Consider the following 17,504-nt stretch of genomic DNA (forward strand, 5'->3'; position numbering starts at 1 on the left):
CTTAGTACGGTAGAGAATCAGAAGGACCTTGGGGTCCGGGTCCATAGGACTCTAAAATCGGCCCCGCAGGTGGAGGAGGTGGTTAAGAAGGCATATGGTGTGCTAGCCTTTATCAATCGAGGGATTGAGTTTAGGAGTCTGGGGATAATGATGCAGCTATATAAGACCCTCGTCAGACCCCACTTGGAGTACTGTGCTCAGTTCTGGTCGCCTCATTACAGGAAGGATGTGGAAAAGATTGAAAGGGTGCAGAGGAGATTTACAAGGATGTTGCCTGGATTGAGTGGCATGCCTTATGAGGATAGGCTGAGGGAGCTCGGTCTTTTCTCCTTGGAGAGACGTAGGATGAGAGGAGACCTAATAGAGGTATATAAGATGTTGAGAGGCATAGATCGGGTGGACTCTCAGAGGCTTTTTCCCAGGGTGGAAATCTCTGCTACGAGAGGACACAGGTTTAAGGTGCTGGGGGGTAGGTACAGGGGAAATGTTAGGGGGAAGTTTTTCACACAGAGGGTGGTGGGCGAGTGGAATCGGCTGCCGTCAGTGGTGGTGGAGGCAAACTCAATAGGGTCTTTTAAGAGACTCCTGGATGAGTACATGGGACTTAATAGGATGGAGGGTTATAGGTAGGCCTAAAAGATAGGGATATGTTCGGCACAACTTGTGGGGCCGAAGGGCCTGTTTTGTGCTGTAGTTTTCTATGTTTCTATGTCATAGCTAGGGTGTAGAGAAAGATCAACAAATGCAATGGAATGAAGTTACTGTGAGAATCCCCTCGTCGCCACACTCCGCTGCCTGTTCGGGTACACTGAGGGAGAATTTAGGGGATTAGTGGAGTAAATACCTGAGGTTACGGGGATAGGGCCAGGGTGAGATGCGCTGTCGGGAGACTCGATGGGCTGAATGGCCCTCCTTTTGCACTGTAGGGAGTCTATTCCGAGAAGGATGTGGAACTCTTTCCCACGGCGAGTGGTTAAGGGGAGCAGAGGGACATTTTGGGGGTAACCTAGATGAACACACAAAGGAGGCAGGAAGAGAAGTTTATATTAATGGGGTGGGAGGTGGTTTCTGTACAACATGAATTAGATGGGCTGAGTGGCCTGTTATTGGATAAATTCTATGTTAAGTCAGACCTGGTAAGAATTATTTCAGCTGTCCAGCATCCAGAGTATTTTGCTTTTAACCTCAGAAGAATGTTTGTACTCTTGGTCATTCAGAATTTTTCATGTCCACTTCTCTGAAGTGTGAATTAAATTTGACCGGCTGCGTGACTGCAAGGGCAGTGAGTTGCCTGCTAAACAATAGATTTACCCGAGCGGGGATGTTGACAGCCACAGGAGCCCGCCCGCCTGCCTTCACCCTCCCTCCGCGCACGGCATGCTGGGGGTTGTAGTTCTCGCGCAGGCGCAGTGTCAGCCCCTGCCGCGGGCGGAGGGCGGCCCCGGGACTACAGGTCCCAGAATGCCCGGCGCCAGCGGCCTCCATTCCGCCGCGGGACTCAGCCTGGGCTGGGAGTTGCAACCGGTCCCCCTGAACCCCCTCCAGCAGCCGCCACCATGAATGTGGTCCTCGCTGTCAAGCAGTATGTCTCCAAGATGATCGAGGAGAGCGGCCCCGGGATGAAGGTGCTGCTGATGGACAAGGAGACGGTGAGAGGGGCCGAATGGCGCCCAGGATGTCCCAGAGAATTAGCATGACCCCAGTGTGAACCCTGCCCGACCCCAGAGTGAACCCGACCCCAGAGTGAACCCTGCCCGACCCCAGTGTGAACTCTGCCCGACCCCAGTGTGAACCCTGCCCGACCCCAGTGTGAACCCTGCCCGACCCCAGAGTGAACCCGGCCCGGCCCCAGTGTGAACCCTGCCCGACCCCAGTGTGAACCCTGCCCGACCCCAGTGTGAACCCTGCCCGACCCCAGTGTGAACCCTGCCCGACCCCAGTGTGAACCCTGCCCGACCCCAGAGTGAACCCTGCCCGACCCCAGAGTGAACCCTGCCCGACCCCAGTGTGAACCCTGCCCGACCCCAGAGTGAACCCGGCCCGGCCCCAGTGTGAACCCTGCCCGGCCCCAGTGTGAACCCTGCCCGACCCCAGTGTGAACCCTGCCCGACCCCAGTGTGAACCCTGCCCGACCCCAGTGTGAACCCTGCCCGACCCCAGTGTGAACCCTGCCCGACCCCAGAGTGAACCCTGCCCGATCCCAGAGTGAACCCTGCCCGACCCCAGTGTGAACCCTGCCCGACCCCAGTGTGAACCCTGCCCGACCCCAGAGTGAACCCGGCCCGGCCCCAGTGCGAACCCGGCCCGGCCCCAGTGCGAACCCGGCCCGGCCCCAGTGCGAACCCGGCCCGACCTCAGTGCGAACCCGGCTCGACCCCACTGCGAACCCGGCCCGACCCCACTGCGAACTCTGCCCGACCCCAGTGCGAACCCTGCCCGACCCCAGTGCGAACCCTGCCCGACCCCAGTGCGAACCCTGCCCGACCCCAGTGCGAACCCTGCCCGACCCCAGTGTGAACTCTGCCCGACCCCAGTGCGAACTCTGCCCGACCCCAGTGCGAACCCTGCCCGACCCCAGTGCGAACCCTGCCCGACCCCGGTGCGAACCCTGCCCGACCCCGGTGCGAACCCTGCCCGAACCCGGCCCGACCCCAGTGCGAACCCTGCCCGAACCCGGTGCGAACCCTGCCCGACCCCGGTGCGAACCCTGCCCGACCCCGGTGCGAACCCTGCCCGGCCCCGGTGCGAACCCTGCCCGAACCCAGTGCGAACCCTGCCCGACCCCAGTGCGAACCCTGCCCGACCCCAGTGCGGACCCTGCCCGGCCCTGGTGCGAACCCTGCCCGAACCCCGTGCGAACCCTGCCCGACCCCGGTGCGAACCCTGCCCGAACCCAGTGCGAACCCTGCCCGACCCCGGTGCGAACCCTGCCCGACCCCAGTGCGAACCCGGCCCGATCCGAGTGCGAACCCTGCTCCACCCCAGTGGGAACCCGGCCCGGCCCCAGTGCGAACCCGGCCCGACCCCAGTGCGAACCCTGCTCCACCCCAGTGTGAACCCTGCCCGACCCCAGTGCGAACCCTGCCCGACCCCAGTGCGAACCCTGCCCGACCCCAGTGCGAACCCTGCCCGACCCCAGTGCGAACCCTGCCCGACCCCAGTGCGAACCCGGCCCGACCCCAGTGCGAACGCGGCCCGGCCCCAGTGCGAACGTGGCCCGGCCCCAGTGCGAACCCGGCCCGGCCCCAGTGCGAACCCGGCCCGGCCCCAGTGCGAACCCGGCCCGGCCCCAGTGCGAACCCGGCCCGGCCCCAGTGCGAACCCGGCCCGGCCCCAGTGCGAACCCGGCCCGACCCCAGTGCGAACCCGGCCCGACCCCAGTGCGAACCCGGCCCGACCCCAGTGCGAACCCGGCCCGACCCCAGTGCGAACCCTGCCCGACCCCAGTGCGAACCCTGCCCGACCCCAGTGCGAACCCTGCCCGACCCCAGTGCGAACCCTGCCCGACCCCAGTGCGAACCCTGCCCGACCCCAGTGCGAACCCTGCCCGACCCCAGTGCGAACCCTGCCCGACCCCAGTGCGAACCCTGCCCGACCCCAGTGCGAACCCTGCCCGACCCCAGTGCGAACCCTGCCCGACCCCAGTGCGAACCCTGCCCGACCCCAGTGCGAACCCTGCCCGACCCCAGTGCGAACCCTGCCCGACCCCAGTGCGAACCCTGCCCGACCCCAGTGCGAACCCTGCCCGACCCCAGTGCGAACCCTGCCCGACCCCAGTGCGAACCCTGCCCGACCCCAGTGCGAACCCGGCCCGGCCCAAGGGCGAACCCGGCCCGGCCCCAGTGCGAACCCGGCCCGGCCCCAGTGCGAACCCGGCCCGGCCCCAGTGCGAACCCGGCCCGGCCCCAGTGCGAACCCGGCCCGACCCCAGTGGGAACCCGGCCCGAACCCAGTGCGAACACAGCCCGGCCCCAGTGCGAACCCTGCTCGACCCCAGTGCCAACCCTGCCTGACCCCAGTGCGAACCCTGCCCGACCCCAGTGCGAACCCAGCCCGACCCCAGTGCGAACCCGGCCCGACCCCAGTGCGAACCCAGCCCGGCCCCAGTGGGAACCCGGCCCGACCCCAGTGTGAACCCGGCCCGACCCCGGTGTGAACCCTGCCCGACCCCAGTGCGAACCCTGCCCGACCCCAGTGCGAACCCTGCCCGACCCCAGTGCGAACCCTGCCCGACCCCAGTGCGAACCCTGCCCGACCCCAGTGCGAACCCTGCCCGACCCCAGTGCGAACCCTGCCCGACCCCAGTGCGAACCCTGCCCGACCCCAGTGCGAACCCTGCCCGACCCCAGTGCGAACCCTGCCCGACCCCAGTGCGAACCCTGCCCGACCCCAGTGCGAACCCGGCCCGGCCCAAGGGCGAACCCGGCCCGGCCCCAGTGCGAACCCGGCCCGGCCCCAGTGCGAACCCGGCCCGGCCCCAGTGCGAACCCGGCCCGGCCCCAGTGCGAACCCGGCCCGACCCCAGTGGGAACCCGGCCCGAACCCAGTGCGAACACAGCCCGACCCCAGTGCGAACTCGGCCCCAGTGCGAACCCTGCTCGACCCCAGTGCCAACCCTGCCTGACCCCAGTGCGAACCCTGCCCGACCCCAGTGCGAACCCAGCCCGACCCCAGTGCGAACCCGGCCCGACCCCAGTGCGAACCCAGCCCGGCCCCAGTGGGAACCCAGCCCGGCCCCAGTGGGAACCCGGCCCGACCCCAGTGTGAACCCGGCCCGACCCCGGTGTGAACCCTGCCCGACCCCAGTGTGAACCCTGCCCGACCCCAGTGTGAACCCGGCCCGACCCCGGTGTGAACCCAGCCCGACCCCAGTGGGAACCCGGCCCCGGTGTGAACCCGGCCCGACCCCAGTGTGAACCCGGCACGACCCCAGTGGGAACCCGTCCCGACCCCGGTGTGAACCCGGCCCCGGTGTGAACCCGGCCCGACCCCAGTGTGAACCCGGCCCGACCCCAGTGCGAACCCGGCCCGACCCCGGTGTGAACCCGGCCCGACCCCAGTGCGAACCCGGCCCTGCCCCAGTGCGAACCCGGCCCTGCCCCAGTGCGAACCCGGCCCGACCCCAGTGCGAACCCGGCCCTGCCCCAGTGCGAACCCGGCCCGACCCCAGTGCGAACCCGGCCCTGCCCCAGTGCGAACACAGCCCGACCCCGGCGCGAACCCGGCCCGGCCCCGGCGCGAACCCGGCCCTGCCCCAGTGCGAACCCGGCCCTGCCCCAGTGCGAACCCGGCCCTGCCCCAGTGCGAACCCGGCCCTGCCCCAGTGCGAACCCGGCCCTGCCCCAGTGCGAACCCGGCCCTGCCCCAGTGCGAGCCCGGCCCTGCCCCAGTGCGAACCCGGCCCCGCCCCAGTGCGAACCCGGCCCCGCCCCAGTGCGAACCCGGCCCCGCCCCAGTGCGAACCCGGCCCGGCCCCAGTGCGAACCCGGCCCCGCCCCAGTGCGAACCCGGCCCTGCCCCGGCGCGAACCCGGCCCAGCCCCAGTGCGAACCCGGCCCTGCCCCAGTGCGAACCCGGCCCTGCCCCAGTGCGAACCCGGCCCTGCCCCGGCGCGAACCCGGCCCCGCCCCAGTGCGAACCCGGCCCCGCCCCAGTGCGAACCCGGCCCGGCCCCAGTGCGAACCCGGCCCCGCCCCAGTGCGAACCCGGCCCCGCCCCAGTGCGAACCCGGCCCTGCCCCGGCGCGAACCCGGCCCGGCCCCAGTGCGAACCCGGCCCTGCCCCAGTGCGAACCCGGCCCTGCCCCAGTGCGAACCCGGCCCTGCCCCAGTGCGAACCCGGCCCTGCCCCGGCGCGAACCCGGCCCAGCCCCAGTGCGAGCCCGGCCCTGCCCCAGTGCGAACCCGGCCCCGCCCCAGTGCGAACCCGGCCCCGCCCCAGTGCGAACCCGGCCCTGCCCCAGTGCGAACCCGGCCCTGCCCCAGTGCGAACCCGGCCCTGCCCCAGTGCGAACCCGGCCCTGCCCCAGTGCGAACCCGGCCCGGCCCCAGTGCGAACCCGGCCCGGCCCCGGCGCGAACCCGGCCCTGCCCCAGTGCGAACCCGGCCCTGCCCCAGTGCGAACCCGGCCCTGCCCCAGTGCGAACCCAGCCCGACTCCAGTGCGAACCCAGCCCGACCCCAGTGCGAACCCTGCCCGACCCCAGTGCGACCCAGGTGTGAACCCGGCCCGAACCCGGCCCTGCCCCAGTGCGAACCCAGCCCGACCCCAGTGCGAACCCTGCCCGACCCCAGTGCGACCCAGGTGTGAACCCGGCCCGAACCCGGCCCTGCCCCAGTGGGAACCCTGCCCGACCCCAGTGCGACCCAGGTGTGAACCCGGCGCGAACCCGGCCCTGCCCCGGCGTGAACCCGGCCCGACCCCAGTGCGAACCCTGCCCGACCCCAGTGCGACCCAGGTGTGAACCCGGCCCGAACCCGGCCCTGCCCCAGTGGGAACCCTGCCCGACCCCAGTGCGACCCAGGTGTGAACCCGGCCCGAACCCGGCCCGGCCCCGGCGTGAACCTGGCCCCACCCCAGTGTGAGCCCGGCCCGATCCGAGTGTGAACCCTGCTTCACCCCAGTGTGAACCCTGCCCGACCCCAGTGTGAATCTGGCCCGACCCCAGTGCGACCCAGGTGTGAACCCGGCCCGAACCCGGCCCTGCCCCAGTGGGAACCCTGCCCGACCCCAGTGCGAACCCTGCCCGACCCCAGTGCGACCCAGGTGTGAACCCGGCCCGAACCCGGCCCTGCCCCAGTGGGAACCCTGCCCGACCCCAGTGCGACCCAGGTGTGAACCCGGCGCGAACCCGGCCCTGCCCCGGCGTGAACCCGGCCCGACCCCAGTGCGAACCCTGCCCGACCCCAGTGCGACCCAGGTGTGAACCCGGCCCGAACCCGGCCCTGCCCCAGTGGGAACCCTGCCCGACCCCAGTGCGACCCAGGTGTGAACCCGGCCCGAACCCGGCCCGGCCCCGGCGTGAACCTGGCCCCACCCCAGTGTGAGCCCGGCCCGATCCGAGTGTGAACCCTGCTTCACCCCAGTGTGAACCCTGCCCGACCCCAGTGTGAATCTGGCCCGACCCCAGTGTGAACCCGGCCCGAACCCGGCCCTGCCCCAGTGGGAACCCTGCCCGACCCCAGTGCGACCCAGGTGTGAACCCGGCCCCGGCGTGAACCTGGCCCCACCCCAGTGTGAGCCCGGCCCGATCCGAGTGTGAACCCTGCTTCACCCCAGTGTGAACCCTGCCCGACCCCAGTGTGAATCTGGCCCGACCCCAGAGTGAACCCTGCCCGACCCCAGTGTGAATCTGGCCCGACCCCAGTGCGAACCCGGCCCGACCCCAGAGCGAACCCGGCCCGACCCTAGTGCGAACCCGGCCCGACCCCAGAGTGAACCCGGCCCGGCCCCAGTGCGAACCCGGCCCGGCCCCAGTGCGAACCCGGCCCGGCCCCAGTGCGAACCCGACCCGACCTCAGTGCGAACCCGGCCCGACCTCAGTGCGAACCCGGCTCGACCCCACTGCGAACCCGGCCCGACCCCACTGCGAACCCGGCCCGACCCCAGTGTGAACTCTGCCCGACCCCAGTGCGAACCCTGCCCGACCCCAGTGCGAACCCTGCCCGACCCCAGTGTGAACCCTGCCCGACCCCAGTGTGAACTCTGCCCGACCCCAGTGCGAACTCTGCCCGACCCCAGTGCGAACCCTGCCCGACCCCAGTGCGAACCCTGCCCGACCCCAGTGCGAACCCTGCCCGACCCCAGTGCGAACCCTGCCCGACCCCGGTGCGAACCCTGCCCGAACCCGGCCCGACCCCAGTGCGAACCCTGCCCGAACCCTGCCCGACCCCGGTGCGAACCCTGCCTGACCCCAGTGCGAACCCTGCCCGGCCCCGGTGCGAACCCTGCCCGGCCCCGGTGCGAACCCTGCCCGAACCCAGTGCGAACCCTGCCCGACCCCAGTGCGAACCCTGCCCGAACCCAGTGCGAACCCTGCCCGACCCCGGTGCGAACCCGGCCCGGCCCCGGTGCGAACGCTGCCCGGCCCCGGCGCGAACCCGGCCCGACCCCAGTGCGAACCCTGCCCGACCCCAGTGCGAACCCGGCCCGATCCGAGTGCGAACCCTGCTCCACCCCAGTGTGAACCCGGCCCGGCCCCAGTGCGAACCCGGCCCGGCCCCAGTGCGAACCCGGCCCGACCCCAGTGCGAACCCTGCTCCACCCCAGTGTGAACCCTGCCCGACCCCAGTGCGAACCCTGCCCGACCCCAGTGCGAACCCTGCCCGACCCCAGTGCGAACCCTGCCCGACCCCAGTGCGAACCCTGCCCGACCCCAGTGCGAACCCTGCCCGACCCCAGTGCGAACCCTGCCCGACCCCAGTGCGAACCCTGCCCGACCCCAGTGCGAACCCTGCCCGACCCCAGTGCGAACCCTGCTCCACCCCAGTGCGAACCCTGCCCGACCCCAGTGCGAACCCTGCCCGACCCCAGTGCGAACCCTGCCCGACCCCAGTGCGAACCCTGCCCGACCCCAGTGCGAACCCTGCCCGACCCCAGTGCGAACCCTGCCCGACCCCAGTGCGAACCCTGCCCGACCCCAGTGCGAACCCTGCCCGACCCCAGTGCGAACCCTGCCCGACCCCAGTGCGAACCCTGCCCGACCCCAGTGCGAACCCTGCCCGACCCCAGTGCGAACCCTGCCCGACCCCAGTGCGAACCCTGCCCGACCCCAGTGCGAACCCTGCCCGACCCCAGTGCGAACCCTGCCCGACCCCAGTGCGAACCCTGCCCGACCCCAGTGCGAACCCTGCCCGACCCCAGTGCGAACCCTGCCCGACCCCAGTGCGAACCCTGCCCGACCCCAGTGCGAACCCTGCCCGACCCCAGTGCGAACCCTGCCCGACCCCAGTGCGAACCCTGCCCGACCCCAGTGCGAACCCTGCCCGACCCCAGTGCGAACCCTGCCCGACCCCAGTGCGAACCCTGCCCGACCCCAGTGCGAACCCTGCCCGACCCCAGTGCGAACCCTGCCCGACCCCAGTGCGAACCCTGCCCGACCCCAGTGCGAACCCTGCCCGACCCCAGTGCGAACCCTGCCCGACCCCAGTGCGAACCCGGCCCGAACCCAGTGCGAACACAGCCCGACCCCAGTGCGAACTCTGCTCGACCCCAGTGCCAACCCTGCCCGACCCCAGTGCGAACCCTGCCCGACCCCAGTGCGAACCCAGCCCGACCCCAGTGGGAACCCGGCCCCGGTGTGAACCCGCCCCGACCCCAGTGTGAACCCGGCCCGACCCCGGTGTGAACCCTGCCCGACCCCAGTGTGAACCCTGCCCGACCCCAGTGTGAACCCGGCCCGACCCCGGTGTGAACCCAGCCCGACCCCAGTGGGAACCCGGCCCCGGTGTGAACCCGGCCCGACCCCAGTGTGAACCCGGCACGACCCCAGTGGGAACCCGTCCCGACCCCGGTGTGAACCCAGCCCCGGTGTGAACCCGGCCCGACCCCAGTGTGAACCCGGCCCGACCCCGGTGTGAACCCGGCCCGACCCCGGTGTGAACCCGGCCCGACCCCAGTGTGAACCCGGCACGACCCCAGTGGGAACCCGTCCCGACCCCGGTGTGAACCCAGCCCCGGTGTGAACCCGGCCCGACCCCAGTGTGAACCCGGCCCGACCCCAGTGTGAACCCGGCCCGACCCCGGTGTGAACCCTGCCCGACCCCAGTGTGAACCCGGCCCGACCCCGGTGTGAACCCTGCCCGACCCCAGTGCGAACCCAGCCCGACCCCAGTGGGAACCCGGCCCCGGTGTGAACCCTGCCCGACCCCAGTGTGAACCCTGCCCGACCCCGGTGTGAACCCAGCCCGACCCCAGTGGGAACCCGGCCCCGGTGTGAACCCGGCCCGACCCCAGTGTGAACCCAGCACGACCCCAGTGGGAACCCGTCCCGACCCCGGTGTGAACCCAGCCCCGGTGTGAACCCGGCCCGACCCCAGTGTGAACCCGGCCCGACCCCAGTGTGAACCCGGCCCGACCCCGGTGTGAACCCGGCCCGACCCCAGTGCGAACCCGGCCCTGCCCCAGTGCGAACCCGGCCCTGCCCCAGTGCGAACCCGGCCCGACCCCAGTGCGAACCCGGCCCTGCCCCAGTGCGAACCCGGCCCGATCCCAGTGCGAACACAGCCCGACCCCAGTGTGAACCCGGCCCTGCCCCAGTGCGAACCCGGCCCTGCCCCAGTGCGAACCCGGCCCTGCCCCAGTGCGAACCCGGCCCTGCCCCAGTGCGAACCCGGCCCTGCCCCAGTGCGAACCCGGCCCTGCCCCAGTGCGAACCCGGCCCTGCCCCAGTGCGAACCCGGCCCTGCCCCAGTGCGAACCCGGCCCTGCCCCAGTGCGAACCCGGCCCTGCCCCAGTGCGAACCCGGCCCTGCCCCAGTGCGAACCCGGCCCCGCCCCAGTGCGAACCCGGCCCCGCCCCAGTGCGAACCCGGCCCCGCCCCAGTGCGAACCCGGCCCCGCCCCAGTGCGAACCCGGCCCTGCCCCAGTGCGAACCCGGCCCCGCCCCAGTGCGAACCCGGCCCTGCCCCAGTGCGAACCCGGCCCTGCCCCAGTGCGAACCCGGCCCCGCCCCAGTGCGAACCCGGCCCGGCCCCGGCGCGAACCCGGCCCTGCCCCAGTGCGAACCCGGCCCTGCCCCAGTGCGAACCCAGCCCGACTCCAGTGCGAACCCTGCCCGACCCCAGTGCGACCCAGGTGTGAACCCGGCCCGAACCCGGCCCTGCCCCAGTGGGAACCCTGCCCGACCCCAGTGCGACCCAGGTGTGAACCCGGCGCGAACCCGGCCCCGCCCCGGCGCGAACCCGGCCCTGCCCCAGTGCGAACCCGGCCCTGCCCCAGTGCGAACCCGGCCCCGCCCCAGTGCGAACCCGGCCCCGCCCCAGTGCGAACCCGGCCCTGCCCCAGTGCGAACCCGGCCCTGCCCCGGCGCGAACCCGGCCCGACCCCAGTGCGACCCAGGTGTGAACCCGGCCCGAACCCGGCCCTGCCCCAGTGGGAACCCTGCCCGACCCCAGTGCGACCCAGGTGTGAACCCGGCCCGAACCCGGCCCTGCCCCAGTGGGAACCCTGCCCGACCCCAGTGCGACCCAGGTGTGAACCCGGCCCGAACCCGGCCCGGCCCCGGCGTGAACCCGGCCCGGCCCCAGTGCGAACCCGGCCCTGCCCCAGTGCGAACCCGGCCCGGCCCCGGCGCGAACCCGGCCCTGCCCCAGTGCGAACCCGGCCCTGCCCCAGTGCGAACCCGGCCCTGCCCCAGTGCGAACCCGGCCCTGCCCCAGTGCGAACCCGGCCCTGCCCCAGTGCGAACCCGGCCCTGCCCCAGTGCGAACCCGGCCCTGCCCCAGTGCGAACCCGGCCCTGCCCCAGTGCGAACCCGGCCCCGCCCCAGTGCGAACCCGGCCCTGCCCCAGTGCGAACCCGGCCCTGCCCCGGCGCGAACCCGGCCCTGCCCCAGTGCGAACCCGGCCCTGCCCCAGTGCGAACCCGGCCCTGCCCCAGTGCGAACCCGGCCCTGCCCCAGTGCGAACCCGGCCCTGCCCCAGTGCGAACCCGGCCCTGCCCCAGTGCGAACCCAGCCCTGCCCCAGTGCGAACCCAGCCCGACTCCAGTGCGAACCCAGCCCGACCCCAGTGCGAACCCTGCCCGACCCCAGTGCGACCCAGGTGTGAACCCGGCCCGAACCCGGCCCTGCCCCAGTGCGAACCCAGCCCGACCCCAGTGCGAACCCTGCCCGACCCCAGTGCGACCCAGGTGTGAACCCGGCCCGAACCCGGCCCTGCCCCAGTGGGAACCCTGCCCGACCCCAGTGCGACCCAGGTGTGAACCCGGCGCGAACCCGGCCCTGCCCCGGCGTGAACCCGGCCCGACCCCAGTGCGAACCCTGCCCGACCCCAGTGCGACCCAGGTGTGAACCCGGCCCGAACCCGGCCCTGCCCCAGTGGGAACCCTGCCCGACCCCAGTGCGACCCAGGTGTGAACCCGGCGCGAACCCGGCCCGACCCCAGTGCGAACCCTGCCCGACCCCAGTGCGAACCCTGCCCGACCCCAGTGCGAACCCTGCCCGACCCCAGTGCGAACCCTGCCCGACCCCAGTGCGAACCCTGCCCGACCCCAGTGCGAACCCTGCCCGACCCCAGTGCGAACCCTGCCCGACCCCAGTGCGAACCCTGCCCGACCCCAGTGCGAACCCTGCCCGACCCCAGTGCGAACCCTGCCCGACCCCAGTGCGAACCCTGCCCGACCCCAGTGCGAACCCTGCCCGACCCCAGTGCGAACCCTGCCCGACCCCAGTGCGAACCCTGCCCGACCCCAGTGCGAACCCTGCCCGACCCCAGTGCGAACCCTGCCCGACCCCAGTGCGAACCCTGCCCGACCCCAGTGCGAACCCGGCCCGGCCCAAGGGCGAACCCGGCCCGGCCCCAGTGCGAACCCGGCCCGGCCCCAGTGCGAACCCGGCCCGGCCCCAGTGCGAACCCGGCCCGGCCCCAGTGCGAACCCGGCCCGACCCCAGTGGGAACCCGGCCCGAACCCAGTGCGAACACAGCCCGACCCCAGTGCGAACTCGGCCCCAGTGCGAACCCTGCTCGACCCCAGTGCCAACCCTGCCTGACCCCAGTGCGAACCCTGCCCGACCCCAGTGCGAACCCAGCCCGACCCCAGTGCGAACCCGGCCCGACCCCAGTGCGAACCCAGCCCGGCCCCAGTGGGAACCCGGCCCGACCCCAGTGTGAACCCGGCCCGACCCCGGTGTGAACCCTGCCCGACCCCAGTGTGAACCCTGCCCGACCCCAGTGTGAACCCGGCCCGACCCCGGTGTGAACCCAGCCCGACCCCAGTGGGAACCCGGCCCCGGTGTGAACCCGGCCCGACCCCAGTGTGAACCCGGCACGACCCCAGTGGGAACCCGTCCCGACCCCGGTGTGAACCCGGCCCCGGTGTGAACCCGGCCCGACCCCAGTGTGAACCCGGCCCGACCCCAGTGCGAACCCGGCCCGACCCCGGTGTGAACCCGGCCCGACCTCAGTGCGAACCCGGCCCTGCCCCAGTGCGAACCCGGCCCTGCCCCAGTGCGAACCCGGCCCGACCCCAGTGCGAACCCGGCCCTGCCCCAGTGCGAACCCGGCCCGATCCCAGTGCGAACACAGCCCGACCCCAGTGCGAACCCGGCCCTGCCCCAGTGCGAACACAGCCCGACCCCGGCGCGAACACAGCCCGACCCCGGCGCGAACCCGGCCCGGCCCCGGCGCGAACCCGGCCCTGCCCCAGTGCGAACCCGGCCCTGCCCCAGTGCGAACCCGGCCCTGCCCCAGTGCGAACCCGGCCCTGCCCCAGTGCGAACCCGGCCCTGCCCCAGTGCGAACCCGGCCCTGCCCCAGTGCGAACCCGGCCCTGCCCCAGTGCGAGCCCGGCCCTGCCCCAGTGCGAACCCGGCCCCGCCCCAGTGCGAACCCGGCCCCGCCCCAGTGCGAACCCGGCCCCGCCCCAGTGCGAACCCGGCCCTGCCCCAGTGCGAACCCGGCCCGGCCCCGGCGCGAACCCGGCCCTGCCCCAGTGCGAACCCGGCCCGGCCCCAGTGCGAACCCGGCCCGGCCCCGGCGCGAACCCGGCCCTGCCCCAGTGCGAACCCGGCCCTGCCCCAGTGCGAACCCGGCCCTGCCCCAGTGCGAACCCGGCCCTGCCCCAGTGCGAACCCAGCCCGACTCCAGTGCGAACCCAGCCCGACCCCAGTGCGAACCCTGCCCGACCCCAGTGCGACCCAGGTGTGAACCCGGCCCGAACCCGGCCCTGCCCCAGTGCGAACCCAGCCCGACCCCAGTGCGAACCCTGCCCGACCCCAGTGCGACCCAGGTGTGAACCCGGCCCGAACCCGGCCCTGCCCCAGTGGGAACCCTGCCCGACCCCAGTGCGACCCAGGTGTGAACCCGGCGCGAACCCGGCCCTGCCCCGGCGTGAACCCGGCCCGACCCCAGTGCGAACCCTGCCCGACCCCAGTGCGACCCAGGTGTGAACCCGGCCCGAACCCGGCCCTGCCCCAGTGGGAACCCTGCCCGACCCCAGTGCGACCCAGGTGTGAACCCGGCGCGAACCCGGCCCGGCCCCGGCGTGAACCTGGCCCCACCCCAGTGTGAGCCCGGCCCGATCCGAGTGTGAACCCTGCTTCACCCCAGTGTGAACCCTGCCCGACCCCAGTGTGAATCTGGCCCGACCCCAGAGTGAACCCTGCCCGACCCCAGTGTGAATCTGGCCCGACCCCAGTGCGAACCCGGCCCGACCCCAGAGCGAACCCGGCCCGACCCTAGTGCGAACCCGGCCCGACCCCAGAGTGAACCCGGCCCGGCCCCAGTGCGAACCCGGCCCGGCCCCAGTGCGAACCCGGCCCGGCCCCAGTGCGAACCCGACCCGACCTCAGTGCGAACCCGGCTCGACCCCACTGCGAACCCGGCCCGACCCCACTGCGAACCCGGCCCGACCCCAGTGTGAACTCTGCCCGACCCCAGTGCGAACCCTGCCCGACCCCAGTGCGAACCCTGCCCGACCCCAGTGTGAACCCTGCCCGACCCCAGTGTGAACTCTGCCCGACCCCAGTGCGAACTCTGCCCGACCCCAGTGCGAACCCTGCCCGACCCCAGTGCGAACCCTGCCCGACCCCAGTGCGAACCCTGCCCGACCCCAGTGCGAACCCTGCCCGACCCCGGTGCGAACCCGGCCCGACCCCGGTGCGAACCCTGCCCGAACCCGGCCCGACCCCAGTGCGAACCCTGCCCGAACCCAGTGCGAACCCTGCCCGACCCCGGTGCGAACCCTGCCCGACCCCGGTGCGAACCCTGCCCGACCCCGGTGCGAACCCTGCCCGGCCCCGGTGCGAACCCTGCCCGAACCCAGTGCGAACCCTGCCCGACCCCAGTGCGAACCCTGCCTGACCCCAGTGCGAACCCTGCCCGGCCCCGGTGCGAACCCTGCCCGGCCCCGGTGCGAACCCTGCCCGAACCCAGTGCGAACCCTGCCCGACCCCAGTGCGAACCCTGCCCGAACCCAGTGCGAACCCTGCCCGACCCCGGTGCGAACCCGGCCCGGCCCCGGTGCGAACGCTGCCCGGCCCCGGCGCGAACCCGGCCCGACCCCGGTGCGAACCCTGCCCGACCCCAGTGCGAACCCGGCCCGATCCGAGTGCGAACCCTGCTCCACCCCAGTGTGAACCCGGCCCGGCCCCAGTGCGAACCCGGCCCGGCCCCAGTGCGAACCCGGCCCGACCCCAGTGCGAACCCTGCTCCACCCCAGTGTGAACCCTGCCCGACCCCAGTGCGAACCCTGCCCGACCCCAGTGCGAACCCTGCCCGACCCCAGTGCGAACCCTGCCCGACCCCAGTGCGAACGCTGCCCGACCCCAGTGCGAACCCTGCCCGACCCCAGTGCGAACCCTGCCCGACCCCAGTGCGAACCCTGCTCCACCCCAGTGCGAACCCTGCCCGACCCCAGTGCGAACCCTGCCCGACCCCAGTGCGAACCCTGCCCGACCCCAGTGCGAACCCTGCCCGACCCCAGTGCGAACCCTGCCCGACCCCAGTGCGAACCCTGCCCGACCCCAGTGCGAACCCTGCCCGACCCCAGTGCGAACCCTGCCCGACCCCAGTGCGAACCCTGCCCGACCCCAGTGCGAACCCTGCCCGACCCCAGTGCGAACCCTGCCCGACCCCAGTGCGAACCCTGCCCGACCCCAGTGCGAACCCTGCCCGACCCCAGTGCGAACCCTGCCCGACCCCAGTGCGAACCCTGCCCGACCCCAGTGCGAACCCTGCCCGACCCCAGTGCGAACCCTGCCCGACCCCAGTGCGAACCCTGCCCGACCCCAGTGCGAACCCTGCCCGACCCCAGTGCGAACCCTGCCCGACCCCAGTGCGAACCCTGCCCGACCCCAGTGCGAACCCTGCCCGACCCCAGTGCGAACCCTGCCCGACCCCAGTGCGAACCCTGCCCGACCCCAGTGCGAACCCTGCCCGACCCCAGTGCGAACCCTGCCCGACCCCAGTGCGAACCCTGCCCGACCCCAGTGCGAACCCTGCCCGACCCCAGTGCGAACCCTGCCCGACCCCAGTGCGAACCCTGCCCGACCCCAGTGCGAACCCTGCCCGACCCCAGTGCGAACCCTGCCCGACCCCAGTGCGAACCCTGCCCGACCCCAGTGCGAACCCTGCCCGACCCCAGTGCGAACCCGGCCCGAACCCAGTGCGAACACAGCCCGACCCCAGTGCGAACTCTGCTCGACCCCAGTGCCAACCCTGCCCGACCCCAGTGCGAACCCTGCCCGACCCCAGTGCGAACCCAGCCCGACCCCAGTGGGAACCCGGCCCCGGTGTGAACCCGCCCCGACCCCAGTGTGAACCCGGCCCGACCCCGGTGTGAACCCTGCCCGACCCCAGTGTGAACCCTGCCCGACCCCAGTGTGAACCCGGCCCGACCCCGGTGTGAACCCAGCCCGACCCCAGTGTGAACCCGGCACGACCCCAGTGGGAACCCGTCCCGACCCCGGTGTGAACCCAGCCCCGGTGTGAACCCGGCCCGACCCCAGTGTGAACCCGGCCCGACCCCGGTGTGAACCCGGCCCGACCCCGGTGTGAACCCGGCCCGACCCCAGTGCGAACCCGGCCCTGCCCCAGTGCGAACCCGGCCCTGCCCCAGTGCGAACCCGGCCCGACCCCAGTGCGAACCCGGCCCTGCCCCAGTGCGAACCCGGCCCGATCCCAGTGCGAACACAGCCCGACCCCAGTGTGAACCCGGCCCTGCCCCAGTGCGAACCCGGCCCTGCCCCAGTGCGAACCCGGCCCTGCCCCAGTGCGAACCCGGCCCAGCCCCAGTGCGAACCCGGCCCTGCCCCAGTGCGAACCCGGCCCTGCCCCAGTGCGAACCCGGCCCTGCCCCAGTGCGAACCCGGCCCTGCCCCAGTGCGAACCCGGCCCTGCCCCAGTGCGAACCCGGCCCTGCCCCAGTGCGAACCCGGCCCTGCCCCAGTGCGAACCCGGCCCTGCCCCAGTGCGAACCCGGCCCTGCCCCAGTGCGAGCCCGGCCCTGCCCCAGTGCGAACCCGGCCCCGCCCCAGTGCGAACCCGGCCCCGCCCCAGTGCGAACCCGGCCCTGCCCCAGTGCGAACCCGGCCCTGCCCCAGTGCGAACCCGGCCCCGCCCCAGTGCGAACCCGGCCCCGCCCCAGTGCGAACCCGGCCCTGCCCCAGTGCGAACCCGGCCCTGCCCCAGTGCGAACCCGGCCCCGCCCCAGTGCGAACCCGGCCCCGCCCCAGTGCGAACCCGGCCCTGCCCCGGCGCGAACCCGGCCCTGCCCCAGTGCAAACCCGGCCCTGCCCCAGTGCGAACCCGGCCCCGCCCCAGTGCGAACCCGGCCCCGCCCCAGTG

The 17,504-nt window shown here is 72.6% G+C and overlaps 1 protein-coding gene across 1 annotated transcript in view; it reads left to right on the plus strand.

Annotated features, from left to right (window-relative positions):
- The first annotated feature begins 1,473 nt into the window (after positions 1–1,473).
- vps45 (vacuolar protein sorting 45 homolog) overlaps positions 1,474–17,504 on the plus strand; it is a 59,356-nt gene continuing 43,325 nt past the window's right edge. The window contains exon 1 of the mRNA XM_078206837.1: positions 1,474–1,649. Coding sequence (XP_078062963.1) covers positions 1,557–1,649 — 93 coding nt within the window. The 5' untranslated portion in view covers positions 1,474–1,556. The remainder of the gene's footprint in view (positions 1,650–17,504) is intronic.

This window comes from Mustelus asterias, unplaced genomic scaffold, assembly GCF_964213995.1.
Source record: "Mustelus asterias unplaced genomic scaffold, sMusAst1.hap1.1 HAP1_SCAFFOLD_1823, whole genome shotgun sequence".
Lineage (NCBI taxonomy): Eukaryota > Metazoa > Chordata > Chondrichthyes > Carcharhiniformes > Triakidae > Mustelus > Mustelus asterias.